This window comes from Typopeltis vanoorti, chromosome 1 (assembly GCF_054136105.1).
Source record: "Typopeltis vanoorti isolate ZY-2024b chromosome 1, IOZ_Tvanoo_1.0, whole genome shotgun sequence".
In the NCBI taxonomy this organism is placed as follows: domain Eukaryota; kingdom Metazoa; phylum Arthropoda; class Arachnida; order Uropygi; family Thelyphonidae; genus Typopeltis; species Typopeltis vanoorti.
In genome coordinates, this window is record NC_143549.1 from 136,228,055 (window position 1) to 136,254,718 (window position 26,664).

At 34.8% G+C, this 26,664-nt stretch overlaps 1 protein-coding gene across 1 annotated transcript in view; it reads right to left on the reverse strand.

Annotated features, from left to right (window-relative positions):
• Positions 1 to 26,664, reverse strand: part of Smu1 (Smu1 spliceosomal factor) — a 178,470-nt gene that overhangs the window by 59,142 nt on the left and 92,664 nt on the right. The window contains exons 7-8 of the mRNA XM_090393980.1: positions 21,809 to 21,904; positions 6,718 to 6,845 (exon numbers count right to left, since the gene is read on the reverse strand). Coding sequence (XP_090250106.1) covers positions 6,718 to 6,845; positions 21,809 to 21,904 — 224 coding nt within the window. The remainder of the gene's footprint in view (positions 1 to 6,717; positions 6,846 to 21,808; positions 21,905 to 26,664) is intronic.

The window sequence follows — 26,664 nt, forward strand, 5'->3', positions numbered from 1 at the left end:
CCCTAATTGTTTTCAGCAGTGTCTTTTGCAAGGACACCAGAAAAATACTCAGTAACCATGATACTAGTAAGTCCTATGATCCAGATAATGGCTTTACAAGTGGTCATACTCATCTGACATCTATCCAATAATATGGAAGTAAGCTTTTATCCAGTCTGTTTCTAAAAAGGGAGATAAAAGTTGGATATCAAACTACTATCTTGCTCTCACTCAATGCTCTCGAAATGATAGAGAAGGTCATCAACGGTCAGATTCTTCACTATCTAGACTCAGTTTATTCATAATCACCAATATGTATTTGCCATTCTCATTCTACAGAAGATTATCCCACTAATTATACCCATAGGTCATGGAAAGATTTGGAGAAACTTGTTGTTCTTGATATACTGAAGGCATCTGATCAAGTCTGTCACCATGGCTTTTTACCAAGCTGCCATCTTATGGTTTCCCACTGATCCTTTCTAAGTATATTGAAAATTTCCTCAGGCATTCATGTCATGGTGGATGGTTCCACTATTTTTCCATCAATCCCAAAGAACCTTGCAAGGCTCTGTGCTTTCATCTATACTCTTCATTCTATACATCAATTATCTTCACTCACTAATATCTAATCCTACTCATAGTTTTACTGATGACCGTGTATTCCATTCCTTGTCATTTACAAAACCCTTGAAGTGTTCAAATAACTTAAGATTCAAGATCTTCTATGGCCAATGCCTTAACCACCAATCTTCATGTCATTCTCAAGTGGGATGATGATGATGGTAATCTAGTGAATTGTAATGCTACCAAAACACAATCCTGTGTTATATTCTGGAAGAAGACCAAGCTCACTTGTCCTCACTTTCCATAACATACTGGCAATAATACATTTTAAGTCTATAATCCTCTTTGGCTTCCAAAAAGTTTGTATTATATTATTATACACACAAGAATAATAATTTTTACTATTGCAAATAATTCAGCCAGAAATTAACAGGACATTCATCAGTGCATCAAAATAATCACAAGATGATGCTAAAAGAACGTTAATCCTATTTACAAAGCTGAGCTATGTGCCAGAGTATCTTACAAGTGGTTACAAAATAAAATGAGATTACAATTAAAGTTAAACCTAAAATTAAAACAATTGTGAAATACAACAAAATTTAGATATATAAAATGCAATCATTTTATGGCATAGTTATTTCATCTGCAGAAACCAACTCTACAAACAGACATGAAGGAACTGCTATGGGAGACCCTTTGTCACCTGTACTTGCCAATTTCTACTTAGAACATCTTGAAGACTCCCTATTCTCTTTAATATAACCGTCCTTCCTTCTGAGTATGCCACATGGATAATGTGTCTGCTACCTGGCCAGATATAGAAGAATTTCTACTGACCTTCTTAACCAAACTCAACTGCTTACACCTGCATATCAACTTCACCATGGAAAAAGAAAAACTGGTCTTCCTGGATATGCTCCTTTCTTGTACCCCAATTGGAATACTCATCTGTTACACCATAAATCTATCTTCACAGCCCACTACATACAACAAGGTTCAGCCCATCATCCATCTCAAAAATCAAGCATCTTCAAATCTTTACTCAGTAAAGCACATCTTACCTGCTTACACTTGGATAAAGGATTAAAGAATAATATAATTTCTTTGCATGTTTTAATTTGATTATAACCAAGTGAAAAAAAAACTTTCTATAACTATCTCTGATCCAGAGTATTTTAATAATAGGGTGACACACCTTTTCATTATTTGAATATGGGAAATATATGATTTCTGCATTAATTCCACCGTGGTATCTCTTCTGGGTCTTTCTCCTACTGATGGTAGCTTGCATCCTTGGGAGAAGAGCAGCAGTTCTGCTCGGGGGCAGGTCCTGTCACTGATTGGAGACTCTGCTGAGTTTACTGTTCTGGAGTGCTAAGATTGGTAGTGGTCCTTTAGGGTTACTCAGTGAGTTTAAGAGTAATCTAGCAGATGACTTAAGATTTTTTGGAGAGAGGCATTCTACTGTACTTTAACAATAAAGGTCGAAAGTAGTCTGGATAGTGGCCCTAACCATAATGCATGGTATTATACACATCGAAAAGGATGAATACTTTGCATTATGGAATACCAAGGCAATTGATTTAAAATTATTAGCTTCTATGTACAAGAGTATCATAGTTGTTAAGATACATGGCATGCAAATTTTGTTTCTTTACACTTGGATAAAGGATTACACAAGAATATCATTTCTTCATCATCTTCAAATTCATGACATGTACAGGATATGATAGTACTACATGAAAAATTTACATCATTACTAACTTGTTATCTACAATTTTCTTCCAAATCAGTCTGTTACTTGTCAAGACTCCAACATTATCAGATCTTATATTTCTATCGTCTAAGGCACTTTGTACTGTATCAATCCACCTATATCTTGGTCTTCCTCTGGGTTGTTTTCCTGCCAACCTGGCAGAGAACACCTGTTTTGCTAATCTTTCCTTGCCCATTCTGTTTAAGTGACCATACCACCTGAAATTAGCTCTGCTAACGCACTCCTGGATACCGATAATGTCAAGTTCTTTCCTAATATCCTCATTTTTAATATGATATTGCCATTGATGCCATCTGTTCACGCCTCTAATCTTTCTCAGGACTCTCATATCTGTGGTCTCTAGTCTTTTACTTCTGACCCAGCTCTCAGATGCATAAGTTAAAACTGGTTTGAACACTGTCTTGTATAGCTAATTTAGTGTTCTGCCTAATTTCTCTCTTATTCCATATGAATTTATTCAATTGACTTCCTACCATACCAGCTTGGTTGATTCTGTTGTTTATTTCCATATTTAATTTACTACCTTCAGTAAAAATCGTGCCTAAGTAGCTGAAATGTTTTACTTGTTCCACAGCTTCCCCGTTCACAACACAGTTGACATTTTCAACAATTCTACCTATTTTCATTGTGTTTGTCTTTTTATTGGTGACCTTCATAACATATCTATTACAACAGTTATTCAATTTAGTCAGGGAATCTTGCAGACTTGTAGCGGATTTATTTAGAAGTATAACATCGTCCGCATAAAGCAAAGAGCTGACATTAACATCTCCAATTTTGATATTATGTTTAATACCACTTTCCTTCATAATGTGATCCATATAGATAATGAATAACAGGGGGGATAATGTTCATCCTTGTCTCACACCAGATTTAACATTAAACCATCTTCCTGTACTTCCTTCAATTCTAACTGCTGACTTACAACTCAAATAAAGACTAAGTATTGCTTGATATAATGCCCCATTGACACCACATAACTGCAGTGTATCGAATAGCTTCTCTCTTTGCACCTTGTCATATGCCTTCTCCAAATTGACAAAACTTAATACAGATCTTTGTTATATTCCCATGCTTTCTCGACTATTTGTCGTAAAGTGAAGATCTGATCCTGACAGCCTCTATTTGGCCTGAATCCAGCTTGTTCTTCACCAAGTTTTTCTTCCACAATTCTTCTCAACCATTTCTCATGTATACTTGCATAGCTCTTGCCAGGAATACTCAGTAATTCCTGGCAAGAAAAATTCCTCTGTAATTCTCACATTCAGTTTTATTTTCCGTTTTATATATGGGTACTATTAGAGCTCTACTCCAATCATCGGGAATTCATCCCTCTGTCCAGGCTTTCTGAACTATGCAGTGCAGCTACTGTAAGACTTTTATACCACCATACTTCAGCATTTCTGGTCGAATAATATCATCTACTCCTGATCCTTTCCACATTTCAAGCCTTTGATGGCTTTTTTTCTACTTCAAGTATAGATATATATTCTTGACTGTATGCCTGTTGAGTGTTTTTTACCACTGTGCTGTCATCACTGCTTGTTTCATTTAGCAATTTTTCTAAGTAATTACTTTATACCTCAAGGATATCTTTTTCTCCTGTTTTTATGTCACCTTTATCAACTCTAATTCCTTTTACAACACTCTTTCCTCCATTTCTAAGCTTCTTCAACAATTTCCAGAATGTCTTACTACCTTATTGATATTTATTTTCTATGTTCTTGCCAAAGTCCTCCCATGACTTTTGTTTAGCTAGTTTTACACAATGTTTCACTTTCTTACATTTGTCTCTGTATTCTCTAAGAGCAAAAGCTGACCTATTTGCCAGGAACTTTTGATATGCTTTCTTCTTTTCCTTCACTGTCTCTTTAACTTCCTGTGTCCACCATGGAGTTCTAATTTTTCTATCCTTGCAGACAACCTCACCACATAGCTGAATCAATCAGGGTTTTCTTCAAGGCTTGCCACTGAATCTCCAAGGTTTGATTCCTGTTCTCAAACTCTTTCATTTTCTTTTCAATACTCTTTCTGTATTTTAGTCTACAGTTCACACCTGAGAGCTGCTCAACTTTTTATTCGCTTTAAAACTTTCTTATGTGTTATTCATTTCAATATGAAATTCAATTTTATCCTGTTCAAGACTAAATAGTGATCGTTTCCAATTTGAAGTCCTCTGTACACTCTGGTGTCCTGCACCAGGGAGAAAGCATCACTATCAACAATGACATAGTCAATGAGACTTTTCTTATTCCTTGCCTCTTCTCTCCATGTGAATTTGTGCACATTTTATGTTGAAACATGGTGTAATTAGTAATAACCAGTCCATGTACTGAGCAGAAATCCAACAGGTATTTGCCATTATTATTAGCTTTACTCTATTCTCCAAATTTTCCCAAAATATTTTTGTGTCCGACAATCATTTCCTACTCTGCTATTTAGATCCCCAACAAGGACCAACTTTTCCTTTTTCATTGTGTCAGTTGCTTTTTCTAAACCATCATAAAATTCCTCCACTTCTACCTTAGTAGAACCTTCTGTGGGACGATAGGCACAAATAAGTCTCATTGTCCAATTTCTCATTCTGATATTTCACATCACTCTACTTGACACTGCCTGCCATTCAAGAAGATTAGCCTCGTATTTTGTGCTGAATACTACGGCTACTCCTTCTTTTCCTTGATTGTCATTTCCTGAATATAACAATTTGTATTTATTGCTCAAAAAGATCTCACTAGTTTTTGTCTTTTTTGTTTCAGTCACCCCTATTATGTCGATCTGGTACTTATCTTATTCTTCAGCTAGCTCCATTTCTCTGCCATTCAGGCTTCTTATGTTGATAGTACTGATCTTTAACTCTGGTGATGTTGAGTTGGGGTGTGCTTTCAGATTTGTTCCAGTAGCTGACTTTTCGCTGTCTGCCCTGGTTCCCTGGCAAAAAGAAAGGGGGTCTTGTTTAACCGGGTGTTGCCCCCAGTGACATGAAATTCTGTCATATTGTACTATCATTTAATATTGTGGTTTAAGTCAATAAGAATACAATTTGGTCTGCTAAATTCCAAATTGCTAGCCCCATCCTCGTTCATTCAGTATCCAGGTAGATACCCAAAAGGGTGCACCACGAGAAGGTGAGGATTGGACATTAGGCCAGAAGCCCTGGTCAGTTCTCCACATTCCTTTAAAGGCTATGTGAAGGTTTCCTCTCAGTTATACAGCTTTGACCATTAAGCACCCCATATAATTTCTTGGCAAGTTTAATTTGAAAAGAGATTTGCTTAAAAGAAAAATTTGTTGAAATTTCAGAAAAGATCTAACTTCTTTGAACAAATATACTTTAATAGTAACAACCAATTATCTGAACATATCTGTACTTTTCTTGCATCAAGGATAACACAAGCTCAGTATGTAAGAGTAATTTATTACTTTATGTCAGAAAAGTGGCAGTACAAGTGCAGACTAGTTATGAGCATGCATTCATTTACAAGCGTTAAGCAACACATGATTATTTGTTTAGGAAGGATTGTCCATATTCATTGCGAAAGCAATGAATATAGACAATCAGGTGAAAAACAGAGGAAAAAGTTGCAAAATGAAGATTAAGATAAAATGTGAGCTTTCTCACTATTACTGCATGTCTTGTAAAGTTAATCTAACTCAATGAACACAGAATAAAGGATGGTCTATAATTTCTGGAGGACCAATGATATGAAGAGAACCACATCATCATGCAGAAGTTGACAACGACATGTTCTGTTTATTTTGTCCTATGCAAAACGTAAAATAGAAATTCCAAGTTTGGTAGATTTGAGATATGAATAGGGTTGGAAGTTGTACAAGTGAAAAGTTATTGGAAGTCACTGAGGTTATTAGAAGTTACTCAGTTAATTATCATTTTCTGTCAGTTCCTAGCACTTTACAGAACTAATAACCATATACTAAGAAAAATTAAGAAGATTTAAGTCTATTAAGAAGAATTAAGTATATTTTATGTGGCTGTAGGAAGGTAAATGAAAAGATTACACTCATAAGTTTGTGACTTCTTGTTGGGATAAGTTTTAAAAGAGGTATAATACACCAAGAATGCCTCATGCTAGTATTCACTGTCTGCAATGAGCTCTGTAATTCACACATTCTTTATTTAATCACAATAAGATTTTCTTCACTTGCTGTCCCCCCCCCCCCCAAAAAAAATATTGACTGACATCCTACCACAGATCAATGAGTTATTCACTTAGTCATTTTATTTTTTCCAAATTAGCAAAGTGTATTTTACTGAAAGTATTAAAAAATGAACAGGATTTTTGACTGTTTTAACAATATACCATGCCAACATAAAATAGAAAAAAAGCAATAAATGGAGATCTTTAAGTGAGCAATTTAATAACCCCTACCTAATTGTTTGGTCAAATGATGCACTAAGAAGCTGGCTACTATCTTTTGAAAACTGCACACAGGTTATACCTTTAGAATGAGCTCGTTCAAAGCGACGGAGACATTGTCCAGTTTGAATTTTCCATACCTATACTCCCCCACCACCACACAAAAAAAAACTAATTATACAATTTTTACAAATGTAATAATGTAGTTTACTTCTTTTAATCAAAAGGTACCGTACTTAACTAATGTTATCTTAAAACTTGCTGTAATAATTTTTAACAAAATGCTTTAAGAAGCAAAGCAAAGTAGTTTAAAACACCAAGTGTCAAAAAAAACAAAAAATCTCAAAGTTATGTATGCTACACACATTAAGACATTTGATAATTACTATAAACACACTTCTGATCAGAAATATATGGTCAGAGGTCTAGTCATGTTTTCAAAAAAAAAAGCTTGGTGGTAGCCTCATTGGGAGGAGATATAAAGCATCTACTATCTAAAGAAATTCACAAACATCAACGCCATGCTGGAATTTGAATCCATATCCTGTTTGTATTGGATATGTAAGTGGATATGCTATCCACTTAGAGACTGCCAAAATTAATTTATTTTAATTATTATTATTTTATACGATTCCTACTCATGAAAAGTTGAAAGCCTATGGTACATAGTACTGTGAATGGGGCCGAGGAATTTTTTTTCTCTTTTTTATTAATTATTCTAATTTTTTGTATTTTTATTTATTTTTATAGTTTGGAAACCCTGCTCTAAAGGCCAAACATGGAACTTTTCCAAGCCATTTCGGACCTCCAGTAGGTGGGGAAGTGGACTCACACCAGTCGATGAAATCCATCTCCTACCAAAATTAATGACAAAATCAAACTTTCAATGAACTTTATAAATCGACAACCAAGTACAACAAATGTCACATTCCAGTGGAAATAATTGACATTCCCATTCTCACCTCTATCTCTTTAAGAATTTCTAGATGAGCAACAAATGCTTTTATTCATCATAATCCAACATAATCCATCTACTAGTGAGCACAACTTCTCTTCTGATATGTGCTGCTAAGTGAATAAAAATGAAAGGAACAGTTTATTTTAGTGAGCTTGCTATATGAATATTTGCCATACTCATATAGCAAAGAGTTAATTCAATGTAAACAATTATGCCATTGATGAGGGCTTGAAACATTTTGTGCTGATTTATCAGTCAGAGGTCAGCCAGGTTGAATTCTACTATGTTGTCCAATCCCAGATCTGGTCAATTTATAAGCTTCAGTTGATGCTGTGGCTAATTTCACCCACTATAACTACCAGTGTTGAAGCAAATATATTAACTACTTATATATCAGTGTGTTTATCACTCTGTGAATAAAAAATACATAATTTTATAAATGATACAAAACCATTTATTATTAACATCAATGGACACCAGAGTGTGAGGAACAAACAACCATGGTGCAAACCTTAAAATAACACGTAGGACCTGTTTTTGCTGTGATGACTACTGCAATCCTAAGGGACATACTTCCCATAAGTGTACTATAGTGATCAATGGGAATTTTGGACCATTTTTCCTGTAGGCATGCAACGAGGTCATGGACTGTTGTTTGGGGGGGGGGGGGGGGCATACGTCCCTTGACCTCACCTGACACTCTAGTTCATCTCACAGATGTTCAATAGGGTTGAGATCAGGACTTTGTGGAGGCTAGTCAAGTATAGTGACATTCATGTCAACAAACCAGTTGCAGTCTTGCTGAAAGAGACAAATGGTTAGTTCTATACAAATGCCACAAAGTAGGAAGCATTGTTGTCCAGATACCTCTCCGAGTTCAATGTTCGTAGCATTACAAACAGAAATCCGATGTCAATTCAGGAAAAACAGGACGATACCATTATACCCCCCCCTGCCCCCACCACCACCTAAGAATTTCATAGATGGGGCTACAAACTCTAAGAGACATTCACTGGGCATCCGCTACACACACCCACTCATCCATCTGCTTGGTAGAGGGAGTAGCATGATTTGTCACTCCATAACACAGTTTTACAAGCTTCCACATCCCACTGTACATGCCCTTTGTGCCACTGAAGATAACACTGCATGTTGGTTTGAGTATTGTGAGGCCTGCATATTGTGATCCTACTTTGGAAACACACGTTACAAGCCTTAGTTCTAAATGTTTTTGTGCAGATTCGTGTTCCAGTTGATGCCTGAAACTCCGTAGACAACATATTGGCTGGTGAATGGTGGTTTTTGCATATTATCATTCATAGCACCCTACAGTTCACTCTGAGTATGGTAGGTTGTCCACTGTAGGTAATACTTGTAGTTGACTCCCTGTACTTCCATCTCAGTATGGTATCACTGATTGTTGACCTGAGATGACTGAATTTGTCAAAAAGTTGCCAAACAGACAGGCTTACAACATGGCATCCTATAACAATGGCTCTCTCAAACTCTGTCAGTTCCCTTCTCACAGCCATTTCACCTGGACATAATTGTGCTGACTTGGGACCATCATATTCCTGTAATTTATACTAGCTATAAACACTTGGCTTGTTACATGGCACAATGCATTCTGTCCATGGGGGGAGGGGGGTCCACTGACTTCTTTCCAAGCAGTGTACTTTTCTGTTTTCAGGACCCAAGATTCTCCCCCCCCCAAAGTGCTGAAAATTCCCAGGACTATACAATTTTGTTCATAAAAATGATTTTTTAAATACATTTTTAAATAATGAATTGCCTGATTTAGTCAAAGACAATTTTGGACATGAAAGCTTAATATTATTAAGCTTTCATGTCCAATTTTCTGCATCCACATGTTATTATAGCCACAGCATGTTTTTCAAAATTATTCCAAAATATATTGTGGACTTCAAAAGCTTGCATTTGAAGTCCACAATATTTTGAATATCAACTGAGGAAGATTTTTTCATCTGTTAATTCATTAATTTTTGATATTTTCTTTTCTTTTTTTATGTTTGCAGATGTCCAAAATTAACTTTAAGATATCTGATTATTTGAAAATGCATAATTCTACTTTAAAATTGATCTGCATATATGAGAACTATTGGCAACTGTTCCAACTGAGATTTCATCTTTAGCAGCTAATCCAGACAGAATTTCAATTAATTTTCTTGTTTTATAAAAAGTTTAAAATTAACTGATCAACCTTGATCTTTTTCAGCTATTTGAAGGTTTCGTATTTTCCTCAGCCCTTGTTTTAAAATTTGTTTCATGCATACGTTCTAAATACCTTATCAGACTAATAGTGTATGCGAAATCTGCTTTGGATGACACTAGTGCCTCCTCAATTTTACACTTTTTACAAACTAAAAAAATAAATACTTTACAAACAACTTTGAAATTAAAAAAATATAAATAAACTTGAAAAAATTTCAAGTTTATTTCTATATTTGGTTATAAATTATGGATGGATCCATTATACCTTCCATTTTTATATATTAAAATTATAAAATAATATTTATCTTACCAACATGTTATCAAATGTGATCCAAATTTAAAAATAAAAATGAAAAATAACTTCACTATATATGCTGCAGTATAAACCTCTGTAGGATACTGACAGTGATTTTTTTAAATGATTGAACTATCCAATAAGACATGTAATTATGCAAATGATTAGTTGGTTGGTTTATTGGCACAAGGACAGTAAAGGTCAGACTGCACCACAGCAAAAGTTACAGCATTCGGTATCTACATATAAATGAAATTTATAATCAAATGTGTTTATATAAATTAATTATTTGTAAAAATTAAAAAAAAAAACACATCATGCAACTTGTCTGAGTCTGACATCTGCCAGAGTGTATATAGCTTAGCTAGATAGACAAAAATTTCATTTCTTTCTTGTGTGGAGTGCTGGCTTTCCACCAGAATAGGACAAATGGTAAGATGAATGTTGCAATTTTCACACACAGGTGGATCATCAGCCCTTGGTAAATAAGAATGTGTAAGATGACTGTGACCTATTCAGAACCTAGCAAGAACAACTTCCTCTCTTCTTGCTTAATATCATGTAATTTTTTTTTGTCAGTACTTCCTGTCATGTGCCATTGTACACTGACTCTTTTTTCTGCTGAAAATCTGAACCATTACCAAGAGGACCACAGAGAGACGTGATCAATTACTTGCTGAAATTGTCTTTCAGTTACCTTTATGTTATGAGAGCAACAGTAAATTGTGAGTCATCAACATATTGAGCATTGCCTAAAGTTAGAAGAAACTGTTCAGTGACTGGGTTAACTTTGATAGCAAAAAGTGTCACACTTAAGACAGAGCCATGAGAAACACCCTGTTCTTGATGATATGGCTGAGATAACATGCTTCCCATTCTGACTAGGAAAGCTTGTCTGGACAGAGAGTTTTTAATAAAGACAGAAAGGTGTCCTCTGTGACCTCGGCTATCTTCTTCTTTTCAGCCATTTTTTGTCCACTGCTGGATGAAGGCCTCCTCCAGTTCTTTCCATCTTTCTCTGTTCTTGGCAATGGTTGACCAATTTTCCCTCAACAAAATTTGACAATTCATCACTCCGCCTTCTTTTAGGACATCCTTGGCCTCATTTCCTTTCTTTTGGAATCCAGTTCGTTAGTATGGTGATCCATCACTCATCTTCTCTTCTGGATAGATGTCCAGCCATTTCCATTTTGGTTGCTTATAGTGAAGCATGATGTCAGTGATATGTGTCTGGCTTCTCATCTTTTAATGTGATGCCTAGCATCAACCTCTCCATTTTTCTTTGAGTTGTTGCTAGTTTATTTGCCAGTGCTTTTGTTAGAGACCAAGTAGAGACCCTATGTGATGACTGGAAGTATACACCGGTTAAATGTTTTTCTTTTTAAACAGAGTGGGACATCATTGTTTTGAAAAATGCTTTTCAATTTTCTGAATGCACTCCAGGCAAGCTGAACTCTCCTATTTATTTCCTTTTGGAGTCCACAGTTTAGATAAATGAGATGACCTAAGTATGTATATGAAGAGACTCTTTTCAAGAAATTGTTTTCTATTATTATGTTTTTTGGTGTTACAAAATGATTAAACATGATTTTAGTTTTTTCTCTATTTATTTTTTGACTGCCTTTTCTGCTTTCATGATATAGGTCTTCTATTATTATATTAAGGTCTTCTGGAGTGTTTGCAAAAATTGTGATATCATCTGCCAAATCTCCAGATGTCATAAGTTTTTTCCAAGTCAAAAGAACACTGAAACCAGATGTTCTTCTTCAGGAATTCATCACTCATACAAGTTTCTAAACAGACCAAATGGTCCAAATTTGAATGATATCTACAAAAGCCACATTGTGTACTGGAGAGAAGACTGTTGCTTTCTAAATACCATAAATCTGCCTTTGTAAGATATTTCTGTAATATCTTACAAAGTCAACTCGTCAGAGTAAGAGGTCGATAATTATTTGCTTTTGTGCAATCCTTTCCTGGTTTTTGGGATAGCAATGACAAATGATTTACGCCAAAATCCAGAAACTCTTCTCTGCATATATTCTGTTGTATATTAAGAGATCCATAGAAGATAATGGAAGATGTTTTATAATTTCATAATGGATGTCACACCAGGACCTACTGCTGCACTAGGGTGAGACAGAAGAGCTCTTTTTAGTTCCTTCTTAATGAAAGGATTATTGTATAGCTCTAGAAAAATTTAGCTGCTGTTTTTCTTATTGTTCTTTCAATATTAAAAATTCAGGAGAATATGAAGCTGTATGAAGAGATTCTGGCAAACTTCTCCCAAAGCATCTGCAATAGCTTGGGATGAGCAATAACACATCCGTTATGGTGTAAAGTATACAAACGTTGTGTTCTGCATCTACCTTTCATTTTAACAATTATATTCCATACAAATTTAGCACCGGTTATTTGATTAATCAATGAGGTAAACTGGATCCAAGATTGTTTCTGACACTGACAAATACATGATATGCTTTGGTCCACACATGTTTAAAGGCTATTAGATTTAATGTGGTGGGTATCTATGAAATATATCCCCTGCTCTGTGTTGATCTTTTTTGACTGCCTGGCACTCTGGTTCCACCAAGGCTTTCTGTGGATAGAGTGCAAATCGAGATGATGTTTTTGGAATTGAGTCTGTTGCAGCTTGGACAATGCAGTCTGTTACATAATTTACTGCTTCACTGATAGGTGTTTGAATGACTGTATTAGCATTAAATTTTGTGGGATGGGAAAAGGTATTCCAGTCAGTCTGGCCTATTTTCCATTTGGGGCATCTGTGTAGGAGAATGTGATTTGTGTGAGAAAAGAGTTTGAGAACAGGAACCAAACCTTGGAGATTCAGTGACAAGCCCTGAAGAAAACATTCATTGATTCCACCAGAGAGGCATGTGGTGAGGTTTTCTGCAAGGATAGAAAAATCAGAACTCCATGATGGACACAGGAAGTTAAAGAGCCACTGAAGGAAAAGAAGAAAGCATATCAAAAGATCCTGGCAAGTAAGTCAGCTTGTGCTCAGAATACAGACATGTGTAAGAAAGCTAAACACTGTGTAAAACTAGCAAAACAAAAGTTATGAGAAGACTTTGGTAAGAACATAGAAAATGGAGGAAAGGATGCTATAAAAGGAATTAGAGATAATAAAAGTGACATGAAAACTGGAGAAAAAGTATGGGATATGTATGGGGTAATTACTTCGAAAAATTGCTAAATGAAACAATCAGTGACAGCACAGTGGTAAAAAACACTCAGCAGGCATGCAAACAGGAATGCACATCCATACTTGAAGTAGAAAAAAGACATCAAAAGTCTGAAATGTGGAAAGGCAGCAGAAGTAGATGATATTCGACCAGAAATGCTCAAGTATGGAGGTATAAAAATCTTGCAGTGGCTGCACTGCATAGTTCAGAAGGCCTAGACAGAGGGATGAATTCCAGATGATTGGAGTAGAGCCTTCATAGTACCCATATGTAAAAAGGGAAATAAAACTAAATGTGAGAATTATAGACTGAGTATTGCTGGTAAGATTTATGCAAGCATACTTGAGAAATGGTTGAGAAGGATTGTGGAAGGAAAGTCTGGTGAAGAACAAGCAGGATTCAGGCCAAATAGAAGCTGTCAGGATCATATTTTCACTTTATAACAAATAGTTGAGAAATCACGGAAATATAACAAAGATCTGTATTTAAGTTTTGAAGAGACCTGCAAAAGGCATATGAAAGGGTGCCAAGAGAAAAGCTATTTAAAACACTAGAGTTGTATGGTATCAATGGGATTATATCAAGCAATACAAGGTCTTTATTTCAGTTTTAAGTCAGCGATTAGAATTGAAGGTAGTACAGGAAGATGGTTTAATCTTAAATCTGGTGTAAGACAAGGATGTACATTATCCCCTCTGTTATTCATTATCTATACAGATCACATTATGAAGGAAAGCGGTATTAAAACTGATATTAAAATTTTAGATGTTAATCTCAGCTCTTTACTTTATGCAGATGATATTATACTTCTAAATAAATCCAATCTACAAGATTCCCTGACTAACTGAATAACTGTTGTAACAGATATGGTATGAAAATCAGCAATAACAAGACAAAGACAATGAAAAGAGGCAAAAGTACTGAAAATATCAACTGCATTGTAAATGGAGAACCTATAACACAAGTAAAACATTTCAGCTACTCAGGCATGATTTTTAGTGAATATGGTAACTTAAATGTGGAAATAGACAACAGAATCAACAAAACTGATATGGCAGGAAGTCAACTAAATAAATTTATGGAATAAGAGAGAAATTAGTCAAAACACTAAATTAGCTGTATACAAGGCAGTGTTCAAATCAATTTTAACTTATGGATATGAGAGCTGGGTTAGAAATAAAACACTTGACAAAAGACTAGAGACTGCAGATATGAGAGTCCTGAGAAAGATTAGGGCGTGAACAGATGGAATCAATGGCAATATTAAGTAAGAACTTGATATTGTTAGCATCCAGGAATGTATTAGCAGAGCTAATCTCAGGTGGTCACTTAAACAGAATAGTAGAGGAAAGATTAGCAAAATAAGTGTTCATTGGCTGGAAAAAGACCCACAGGAAGACCAAGACGTTGGTGGACTGATACATTAAAAAGTGCCTTAGAAGAGAAGAAATAAGATCTGATAATGTTGGAGTCTTGACAGGTAACAGACTGATTTGGAGGAAAATTGTAGATAAGAAGTTAGTAATGATGTAAGCTTTTCATGTAGTACTATTATATCCTGTACACGTCAAGAATTTGATGATGATATTTCTGACATTTAAAACATATTAGAGGATTAGGGATGTTCAGTCTAACAGGAAAGTTGACATATCATGCTTTTATAGAAGTTGGAGGCTTAGGTGTATCAGAAGCAAGGATGAGGTTTCTGGTCAGAACCAAGTGACAATCCTATGCATCAGGATACACCACACACACACATCACTCCCTGATCTTTAAACTCTGAACCAGGGCCGTTGCCAGTTTAGATCACGCCCTGAGGCAAACAATTAAATATCGACCCTGATGGATAAGACAAAAATGTAAGAAAATCTCCAATTGCTATTTTGTGTTTATTACAAGAGAAACATTAACACAAAACAATTACATAATAATATTAATTAAATGTTTGCTCTATGGGGATATTGCACAATAAAACTGCTTATAAGCTTTTCGAAATTTAATTTATAAGCTATGTCTGCCTCTATCAATATAGTTGCTAGACCAACCAATCTTTCTTGAGTCATTGCTGGTCACAAATAATTTTTAATCAGTTGATGCTTGGAAAAACTTATTTCTGCACTTGCTATGCCAACAGGAATTCTGTTAGCATAGCAACAGTGCCCACTGCAATATGGCCGAACAAGTGCTCTTATTAAGCTATGCCATGAGGCAGGCTGCCTCTATGCTACACCCTGTCGACAGTACTGCTCTGATCATATCTCCTCATCATGAACATTAAGGAGATCCCATTCTCATATTGCACCTCTACAAGAATTGAGTATTTTATGAGGTGTGATTGGCATTTCATATTTCACCCATTGAATGTTGCTCTTAGCAGTTTCTTGGAATGTTGCTGACATATGTTTTCATAAGGATATCACTAAAATGTAGTTTCTTAACAGTTTCAGAGATCCTGCCAGTTCTTCTACACACTTCTGAATAAAGAAGGGTGACATTTCCCTATTGGCTTTTCAATGCATCAGAAACATTGGTACATTTATACTTGCATCACATATCTTGGGACCTTGTTAGGGTCCCTGAAACATTTAAGGATGAATTCATGCTCAAGGGGTTTTTGTATGAGGGCAGAGCTTCTCACCCACAGATGGACATCCAGTGACCAGCAAGTAATGACTGTGCTCAGGAGTGCAACAACAGAGCTACTCTGGCTGTTATATCAGCACCAAGCACCACAGCAAGTCTTGGGGTCCTGATCCCAGACCATGAGATTGACCCTTACAGGCAAGCTCACCAGCCACTGATCCTGGCCAGGATATCCAGGGCTGCTTGTCTTGCCGAAGCAGAGGTCAAAGTAGTACAAGACTACCAATTAGAAACACTGGTACATTTATACTTGTATCATGTATTTTTTGTTTCTTACTTCTATTACCAAACCTTAATCTACTGATATCTACAGTATCAGTACTTGACTGAGACCTTGTTAGGGCCTTCCCGAAACATTGGAGGATGAAGAATTCATGCAGAAGTGTTTTGTTAGGCAGCAAAGCTTCTCACTCACCAGAAATGGTGGCCTGGAAGAAAGGATAGTAAAAAAGACTCAGGAGAAGTAGAGAGAAGAATAAAGGAAGAAAAGCAAAGAAAACTAGGAAGAATGAAAAAGGTCAGTACCAACACTGGGAGGTCCCCGTGAATGAACCAACTCCGAGAGACTAAGCATAACAAAAATGTCTATTACATGAAGTTGTTTTATTGTGCTTGATTTATAGTCATATAATGGTATTACGGTATTATATTTAAAGGAAACACAAACAAAAAAACAAAAGAGAGAGAAGAATACAGATACAGGAAGAAAAACAAAGAAAAATAATAGCAAAAATAGAAAGAAAGTTGGCTCATTTGTGATATACATCATGAAAACAAACTCAGAGAGTCTAAGTGTAACAAAAATATTTATTACATGTTGTTATTTTATTGTGCTTGATTTATAGTCATATAACGATATTATGAGATTATATTTAAAGGAAACACAGACTGATATATAAAATAAGGAATAATATTATATTTATTTCAGTCATTGAAAAGTTTCATTGCTTCGTAATAAAAATCTAATCTATAATCTATATGATAAAATACTTATTTTACTAAAGTTAAAATATCATAAATTAGTTTTCTGTTTCAAGTTTTAAATTTACGAAAAGTTCACGTATCTAGAGTTGTTTTTCTCAGGACTCTAGAAAAGAAAGATTAGAAAATTTCCCAGAAATTTCGTCTCATGAATTCCTGGGAGAGAAACCCTAGTTGAAATTAATGACGTGGTTTTCCATAAGAAAATGAGACATTAACATTTGGTCAGAAGCCCTGATCAAAGAGCAAAATTAAATTAAAAAGCCAATAAAATTGAAATCAGATTAAACTCAAATAATGTATAGATAATGATCTTTTTAACAGGTGTATTTAAAGATGAAACTTTTTTTAAGGCATTTCAAGCTCCAATAAATGGGATAATGATCTCACATTATGCTACAAAAATTGTCATTTATTTAAAGATATTCACAAAGATCATGCCATAGCGAATTTGAACCCAAACCTGTTGTCAGTGAAAAGGCTATTCACTTGCCAACAGGATCAATAACAGCTTACAGTGTGAGTATATGCATTTAAATTCGATTAAGTTTGATAAATTTTCCTATTTTATTCATCATTTGCATCGTCTTCATGGGGAGGTATTTAGCCTTACACACAATGCTGGCCAAAGGGACACGTGCTGGACTTAGGCAGAGGGTCTAGGTCAAAAAATATGCTAAGGTCTCCACTAGTTACAATGAGTCCACCTACAGTGCACAATGATAGAAGGATATTAGCAGGAACATATAACTGCAGATCTCTATGGGATGATGATAGATTGGAAGAACTGATGAAGGAACTGGACCATATAAAAAAGGACGTTGTGGGCCTTTCAGAGATAAGAAGGAAAGAAGAAACTCTAATGCGATTAAAAGATGGACATCTACTCTACCACTGTGAATGTGACAGAAACTCAACTGGTGGTGTAGGATTCCTAATAAATAAAACAATCAAGGACAATGTCCAGTTTGTTAATAAAATAACACCAAGAATAGCTGAACTAAGTCTCTTCATAAATAAAAGATACCAACTGAAAATTATACAAGTATATGCCCCAACTATGGGCCATCCAGATGAAGAGATAGAAGATTTCTATGAAACATTAGAATCAACATTAAATAATTCTACATAATTATAATGGGTGACTTATATGCCAAGATTGGAAGCAGAGATGACCATCTGAACTCCATCGGTAAATTTGGATTTGGACAGAGGAATGAAAGAGGAGAAAGACTTATTGAATTCGCAAAAGAAAATAACCTCTTTATTATGAACAACTTTTTCAAGAAGAAAATCAACTTGGAGAAGCCCAAATGGACAAACTTACAATGAAATAGACTTCATCCTCTCCAACAGAAGATATATAATGAATAATAATAATTATTATTATTATTTTGGGTGACTCCAGGGAGTCCTTAGACTCATTGAGGGAGGCCCTAAACATCATGTACACACAACTATACGACATTCTCACAGTATCTATCATACCTTGCCTTGAACTTCCTCATCGTCATAGCACCCACAACAGACTCTGGCAGCTTATTCCACTCATTTACCACTCTAAAAGTAAAGAACCCAGCTCTAACACCCCTGCTAACCACACTCTTGTCCAGCTTCCATAGGTGTCCCCTAGTTCTCCCACCACCACCAGTCCTGATCTCAAAAATATCCTCTGAATTAATCCTATAGAATCCCTTTAGCAATTTGAATGTCTCAATCATATCTCCCCTTTTCCGGCTATCAACTAGTTTCTGCAACCCACAAATCTTCAACCTGTTCTCATATGGTTCATTCCATAGACCTGCTATCATCTTAGTCACTCGCCTCTGGATCCTCTCCACCTCCTCCCCATCAACCAAAATAATACCAAATAAAAAAAAATAATACCTCCCCATAATACCAAAGTGCTTAACAGATTTAATACAGGAAGTGACCATATGTAAGGGCAAAAGTATGGATCAACAAAAAATGAAAACCGAATAAGCTCATAAGAAAAAAGTCCACTTTAGTGATTTTACAAAACCTCTACCACAATAAAAGCTGTTATAGAGAATCACTCAAAAATGAACTAAAAAAGTTAAAAACAGTTACTACCATCGATGATGCTAATGAAATATTAACAAAATCTATCTTGAATTGTGCACTAGAAATAGGAGGTGTAAAAAGGCACCAAAGAGAGCAAAAACTAAGACAGGAAACCTTAGATCTGATGAAGAAAAGAAGAGATATGAAAAGAGATTTGAATGACACCAATATTTTATTAACTCCAATAAAATAGAATATGTGGAAATTTGTAAAACTATATGTAAAAGGATGAAACATGAACTTAGATCATAATAATACAAGGAAAATTAAAGAAACAATAGTAATATGATGGTCCTAAGATGAACACTATCAGTTGGAACAAAGGAAATAGCTGCTGTAAGAGGAAAAAATGGTGAACTTATAAAAAAATAGAGATGCAATAATCAAAAGAATTCAGGAATTTTATACTGAACTCTATGAAGACAAAGACTGTGGCATCCAAGAGTCATCTATGAATAACTCGAGTGAGGAAGAACATGATGCCCCTGAGATCTTACAAAGCGAAGTGGAAATGGCACTGCAAGAAATGAAGAATGGAAAGGCCCCAGGAGAAGATGGAATTATGGTAGACGTCTTAAAACTGGGAGAAAGCCCTGTCATCAAACAGCTGTTTGATGACAGGGGAGTGATGGATGGTAGTGATTTTTTATTAATCTGCATTAACCTAATTATAAGTGGAAATGAGGAAAATTGACCACTTAAACAGTGGAGAGTAATTAAAAAGACTATGTCTCCTATGTACTACTGAGTGAATCTTCTAGTCTGTTATTTGAACGTACACTATATCATTCGGATCAAAAGTGCTATTCGCATTTCTGTGAACAGCACTTTTACAAACTTTTATTTTTTGTTGTGAATATTAACCCTTTCACTGTTGCTAGGAATATACTGTATAAACTAACAAAACTTTCCTTGTAGGTTTATTTTATTTTAAATGAAAATTCAAGAATATCAGATGCAGAACAAAGGTTAACAAAAAATTTAAGTTAACCTAACAGATACAAATTTTATTTTATTGAAAATCTTCAGTGTTTTTATATAATATTGAATTCAGCAGTTCTGATATTTTCGAAACAGGGGCTACATAGATACACAGAATTCTGAAAATTTGTTGCACACATATCTACTCTACTTTTCTTCTCTTCAAATGAGATGTTTACACATGACACTCTTTTGTGGGATTTTTCTTAGGAGCAAGAAGAATGAGTGTTGGAAAGTGTCAGTTCGATCTAAGGTGGGAAGGGGATGGGGTAGAACTTATCATCACTGGGCAATGCATATTCCATTTTAGTCATAGCCTTTGGCATGGAAGATTTGACAAATTTCTCTCATGAGAGTCGGATGAAAATCTGCAAATGTATTTTTCCCTGTATTTTATTCATACAGTGACTAAGAAGTTAGAACAGTTTTGTGCAAGAGGTAAAAACAAAACTTTATATATCTCAAGTCTTAACAAAAAGATTCAGCAGAACTAATCATCATGCCAAATGTTCATGTTATTCATACTGTCTTCCATTACACATTGTTTTGTCTTGTCTTAAGCTTTTCATGAACCATTAAGGTTCTTAGCTATGGACTTCACAACCACGGCCATCTCAAAGATAAGGTGGTTGGCCCTATGCCTCCTGGTGTTTTTTTCAATGTCCGTAGATGTGAGTGCTCACCAGGGACGGTTTGCCTGTTCTGGGAGATGAAAAACCCAAGTTTCTGGGCGACAAAAACCGCTACCTTCATATGAGACTGGCTCTCACCTTTAGTCGAAAGAGACCAGATTCACGTCTTGGATGGGAATCGAACCCAGGTCTTTACAGCCAAAAGGCATCTATACTGACTGAGCTACAGAGGCTCTTCCATTACACAACGAGGCTTCATTATTAGCAGACTGATCTAACTGTATTTCCTGTTAATTTCATGAAATTTTAATGACCTATGGTGAGAATGTACACCTTGCACTATTTTCACCATTCATGGGAAAACAATGACCATGTAATACATCGACTTGAAGATGTCTCCTGCTATAGACAAAAATGCAATTATTTTCTCCAGATAGCATATGAAGACAGAGAAGTGCTTAAGTTTAACTAAATTATATTTATAATAGATGATCAACCTACATGCCCAAAAAATTCAAAATGTGTTTAAAAGTTGTTTCAGAAAACAACTCAAGCACATTTTTGCATTAAATGCAAAAGTGTGCTTGAGATAACTTGAGCTCAGCATTGAGGTTAAATAAATTTCAATATCTTAAAAACCAACTAAGCCTGAATCTTAGTTAAAGATTGTGCAAAGCTTGGTAAAAACTAAAACACACAAAAAACGTTTCTGAAAGTTTCAGAACTTGTATAAGGAGTAGGTGAGGTAGCTGAGCTGTAGTAAACTGTTGTAGACTGAATGGGCAGTTCAATCTCCATTGGTAGCCAATCAGAGATAGCTGTCCCAAGACTATCACTAACTTTCAGCACCATCCGGTGAAGAGATGGCAAAACAGTGCTGCCATCTTTAACACAACTATATTCAATATTTAATGCATATAAAAATATAATCAAAAATGAACTGCAAAAAACATCCATGAGTTATAAAAAGCAACTGCGTAATTATAAATTATCATTGCAAAAAAAAAAAAAAAAAAAAAAAAATTATTGTAGCATAATAGGTAAAACAAATAAATAAATGAGCAGAGTATATGACATTACTTTTACAAACCTTAATTTTGCCATCCTGGCTACCTGACGACAACATTTCTGAATCCCGACTGAAACACAAGCATAGAACAGCATCGTCCATCATCATAAAATTATCCTGTATAAAAATGGCAGAAAAAATAAAACAACTAAAAATATATGCACACATGACTAAACTTTTTAAAGCAATTATGTTTATCTTGAAATAATTCTAACAAAGTTAAAGATTGAAATTTCACTATATGCATTATTTTTCTTTTCTTTCTTTTCTTTTCTTTTTTTTTTTTTTTGAAAAGTGAAATCATTTATTAATTCCTCAAAAGACTAGGAAACAATAAATGATGTGAAAAAAATATTGGTGAAAAAAAAAAATAAGTTAAGCAGACATAAATATTAATAAAAACAGAAAATACTTACACAGAAAACAATTTTTAATGATAATTACCAGTCAAAGTAAAAATAATTAAAAAGAATAGAATAACTATTAAAATTCAAGCACATGCTAAATTATATGCTACAAGAATGAGGAGAACTCAATCAGCAATGCCATTAAAGCCCAAAGCAAAAATTCATTACACTGCAGAATATTAATTAACATAATAATGAGTATTAAATAGGATAATATCTCAAAACTGGGATGTTATCTTACTTAAGCAGCCATTAAGAAATGACTGTCTCTCAGGCAGGCTTCTGTTATTTAAACTGCATTAAAAAAGAAAGAAATACAAATAAGTACTAGAGAATGTTTATTAGTCATTGAACAAGTACAAGTACACCAAGTAATAATCAAACCAACTAGTTTCACAAACACCTATAATCTGGTGGCTTCATCAGGGCTCTTTTTTTGGAAGAAATGAAGAAGGAAATGTTAAAAACATATATGAATCATTAGAAGAAATGAATGTAAATTAAATTACTACAGCGACCAGTGGTGCATGTTGGCTTGTCAACTGTTCTCTGCAGTTTTAGACAATTTTTGGAGAAGTTAAGGTTTGTTATGTCACGAGATCTGATTAGTGATGTCCAGATGTTAATTCGAATAAACCATCGGTTTCTGCTGAGGGAACCACATAAGTGAATTACTGCCACAGATTCCATGATTTATGTAGAAAATCAAGTTTTCTTCTAAATAGGGCACAATGGCTGTATCCCAGTTAAAAGGGTGATTTATAGTCAAAGCATGATTAGTGATCCACATTACCAATGTTTTCTTATTTCAAAACTCAGCTTGTCTGGCTTAGGTAAGCAAGAATGACATTTCACCTAAATTATTTACAGCAGCACTGGAAGAAATTTTTAAAAACCTGGATTGGAAAAATAGAGGAATTATGGTAAATGGGAAAGAACTAAATCATCTATGATTTGTTAATGACTGTTTCTTTTAGGAAACTCTGCAGAAGAGCTGCAACAAATGATCACTGAATTGAATGCAGAAAGTAAAAAGAAAGGATTAAATATAAACAAAGATAAAACAAAAAATAATGTATAATAAATACCATGCATTACCAAAAAGCGAGTAAAAATGGAACACCAGGAAACTGATAGAGTAATCTCCTATGTTTACCTAGGACAAAAGATCACAGTAGAGGGTGACTGTAAAGAAGAAATCATACATAGAATTCAACTTGTTTGGAGAGACTTTGGAAAACATCATGATGTACTCAAAGCAAACATCCCAATCAGCCCATGACTTATTTTTCACGGTATTAACAACACCACAAACACTTTTATCAACAAAGATGTTTTATTAACGCTTATATTTCGCTGATTTTCAACTCAGCATCATCAGAGTTGAAATACTACACAGGCCCATTACTCTGCCCTCCCCTAATACACAAGAATACAACATGACCATTTCTATTCCCTATATCAGAGATACATCGGAAAAGATAGCCAAAGTATTGTTGAAACATGGCCTTCACACCACTTTCAAACCTCATGTCAAGCTGGCAACTCTGATCCGCTCGCCTAAGGATAAACTTCACCCTTTAGCACACCCAGGAGTGTATGAAGTTCCGTGTGACTGTGACTTGGCCTATTATGGGCAAACAGGAAGATCAGTGAACATTCGCCTGGAAGAACATGAAAGACACATTCACTACTATTACTATGGCAAGTCGGGACTGGCAGACCATGCTTTGGACACTCCTTCACACAGGATTAGATGGAGGAAAATGAATGTACTATTTAGGAGTCGTTATAGATCTGAAAGATTATTTTTTGAGTCAGCAATGGCTTTGAAGAATTCTCCCAACCTTAACAAATATGGTTGCATTAATTTGCCAAAAATTTGGGAGACGGTTATCCTAAGTAAAACTCCTGGATAACTGCTTTTTTTTCCGTTAGAGGGCGCCAAAAATAGGACTTTAAATCTTTTGTCTTTTGCAATTATATTGTTTCACTCACTCACTGTCGCGTTTACAAGTGTGTTGTGCTCTGATGATGATGCCGAGTTGAAAATCAGCAAAACATAAGCGTTAATAAAACATCTTTGTTGATAAAAGTGTTTGTGGTGTTGTTAATACCGTGAAAAATAAGTCATGAATAACCATCAACATCTAAGATTATCTGTTAGATCCCTCAGCCGTAACAAGAAAAATATTCAACAATTGTATACTTTTGGTCATGATATGTGTGTTTATATAAAGAAGATTTTTAATCAATATTAATCATGTCGGTCTATCCTCTGCTTTATGAGATTTCTCTATAACAATTATTTTTAATTTCCGAGTGCTTTTATTATATTTATTTATTGCACAAGGGTTCACTCCAATTGGTGCAATGACTTTAACTCTTTCTTTCAAAATAAAAAAAAAAATCACTGACTCAGGACCAAATACAAAATAAGCACATTTAATTAAACAAAAACAATATATACATACACTTCAAACAACTTTTACAAAACTATAACTAACTACAGAATTAATTGGATCCAAGGCCTTTTAAAAATAAACTTACACTTAAGACTAGACTAAACACCTTGTTTTCACAATGACAAAATGTTCACAGTCAGTTTCTTTCTCTGTCAAGGCCCTTTTCCAAAGATATATGACTTTATTCTTCATTTTCATAGGATCCTTTCTCATCGCTTATGTAGCACACATTTAACGAATCTAACTGTTATTTTGTAAATAACAGTTAGATTTAATACACTTAATACAGATGAAACTTCCTAATCAGAGTTTTCTCGAAACTTCCTTCAGAACATAAATAGCAATTTCTTCTTTTATTCAGTAATGCATATTGACAGTCTTAACTCTTCCACTTTAAAAAAACTTACAGTTCTACGATTCCCTTTTCGGAATCTACTACAAATCTGCCAATTAGTGTTTCCTCCAATATTTCTTTAAAACATCTATAGCAATATTTTCTTTTATTTATCAATACTTATTTCACTTTGAAACTTCATAGTTCCACGATTCCTTTTTCAGAATATAATATTAAATTTCCTCCAACTGTCAAATAAAAAAACTCAATTTCCTCCGAATCTAAATGTTTGCCGGCCTGTGTTCCAATTTCTTTTCGAACACTCTCTTGCTTACTCTCCGTTACCCTGATACCGAACACTCTTCTTGTCACCTCCTCAGATCCTCCTTGTCTCCTCATCAATCACACATATCAAACTTCTTGGCGAGCATGTGCACACCATGAAACTGGCAAGCGAGAAACTAAATATAATGGCTGACAAGTAGACTACGTTAGCGACAAGAAAATGTCTTCATAAAACACAACTTAATATTTTAAACTGCAATAAAATTTTTTAAAGTAATACAACTATTCAATCCAGTAAGTACATAAACTTTTTAAATGCTTTACATATCACTTTGACAAAATAATTTCAATAATGGACACATCGCAAGTGCCTAAACAATGCATGTTATGAAACCAAAACTAATAAACATACTAACATAACTAATTTGAAAAAATATTCAGAATTTTAAATTATGATTATTTTTACATATGAAAGTGAAACAGGGACTTTTGACTAAAAACTTGACCAACAAGTTGAGGATCACCCAAAGAAAAATGAAAAAAAGATCACTACTCTGTATTACCATTCTAGATAGAAAGCTCAATACTTTGGTCAGAGCTAAGACTAGGGTGAGAGACAGCTATTAAAAGCTCCAAATGGCAATGGACAGGTCATATTGGAAGAAGTAACACTCAAAAACAGACAAAACTGATAGCAAAATAGTATCCTACAGATGGGAAGAGAGCTACAGAAAGACCAAAGAGATGGCAGGAACTCAGTGTCATAGAAAGGCTCAAGATAGGAATGAATGGAGGACTTTGGGGAAGATCTTCATCCAGCAGCAGACAGGAAATGATTGATGAAAAGCTACTCATATGTTGGGGCATTGAGCAGAATATATGGGATGGGAATTAAATTCTTGCACTGGATACCCTGGTTTTAAAGAGGAGGATTATCTGAAACTAATATCTTGTCGACTATGTTTTTGGAGTATCCATTAAGTACCAAGATATGGAAAAGAGTTTTGAAGTTCATTCTTATTTAGAACAGAAGTTGCCTGGTTCTTAAAGGTGTGGATTATGCCTAGTTTGATGAAGGGAGAAAGCATGAAGACAGTGCCCGGTATGAGCAGGTTTTACCATTATCTAATTTCTTTGTAATAAGAACATCAAAAGGGAAGTTCCCTTTCTTTCTTCCACTCTAATATGAAATTTATATTAGGTTGGAAAGAATTAAGAGAATGGAGAAACTGCTGCAAGGCAGAAAGTCGTGCTTCCACATTATAAATATATTGTCTATATACTTCCATCAAATGATCCTTTCTTTTAGTGTTACATGGTGATCAGCATTCATTTTAGAATTTATGAACTTTACAACCGCGTTATAAATAACTCTTTTAGTATCCC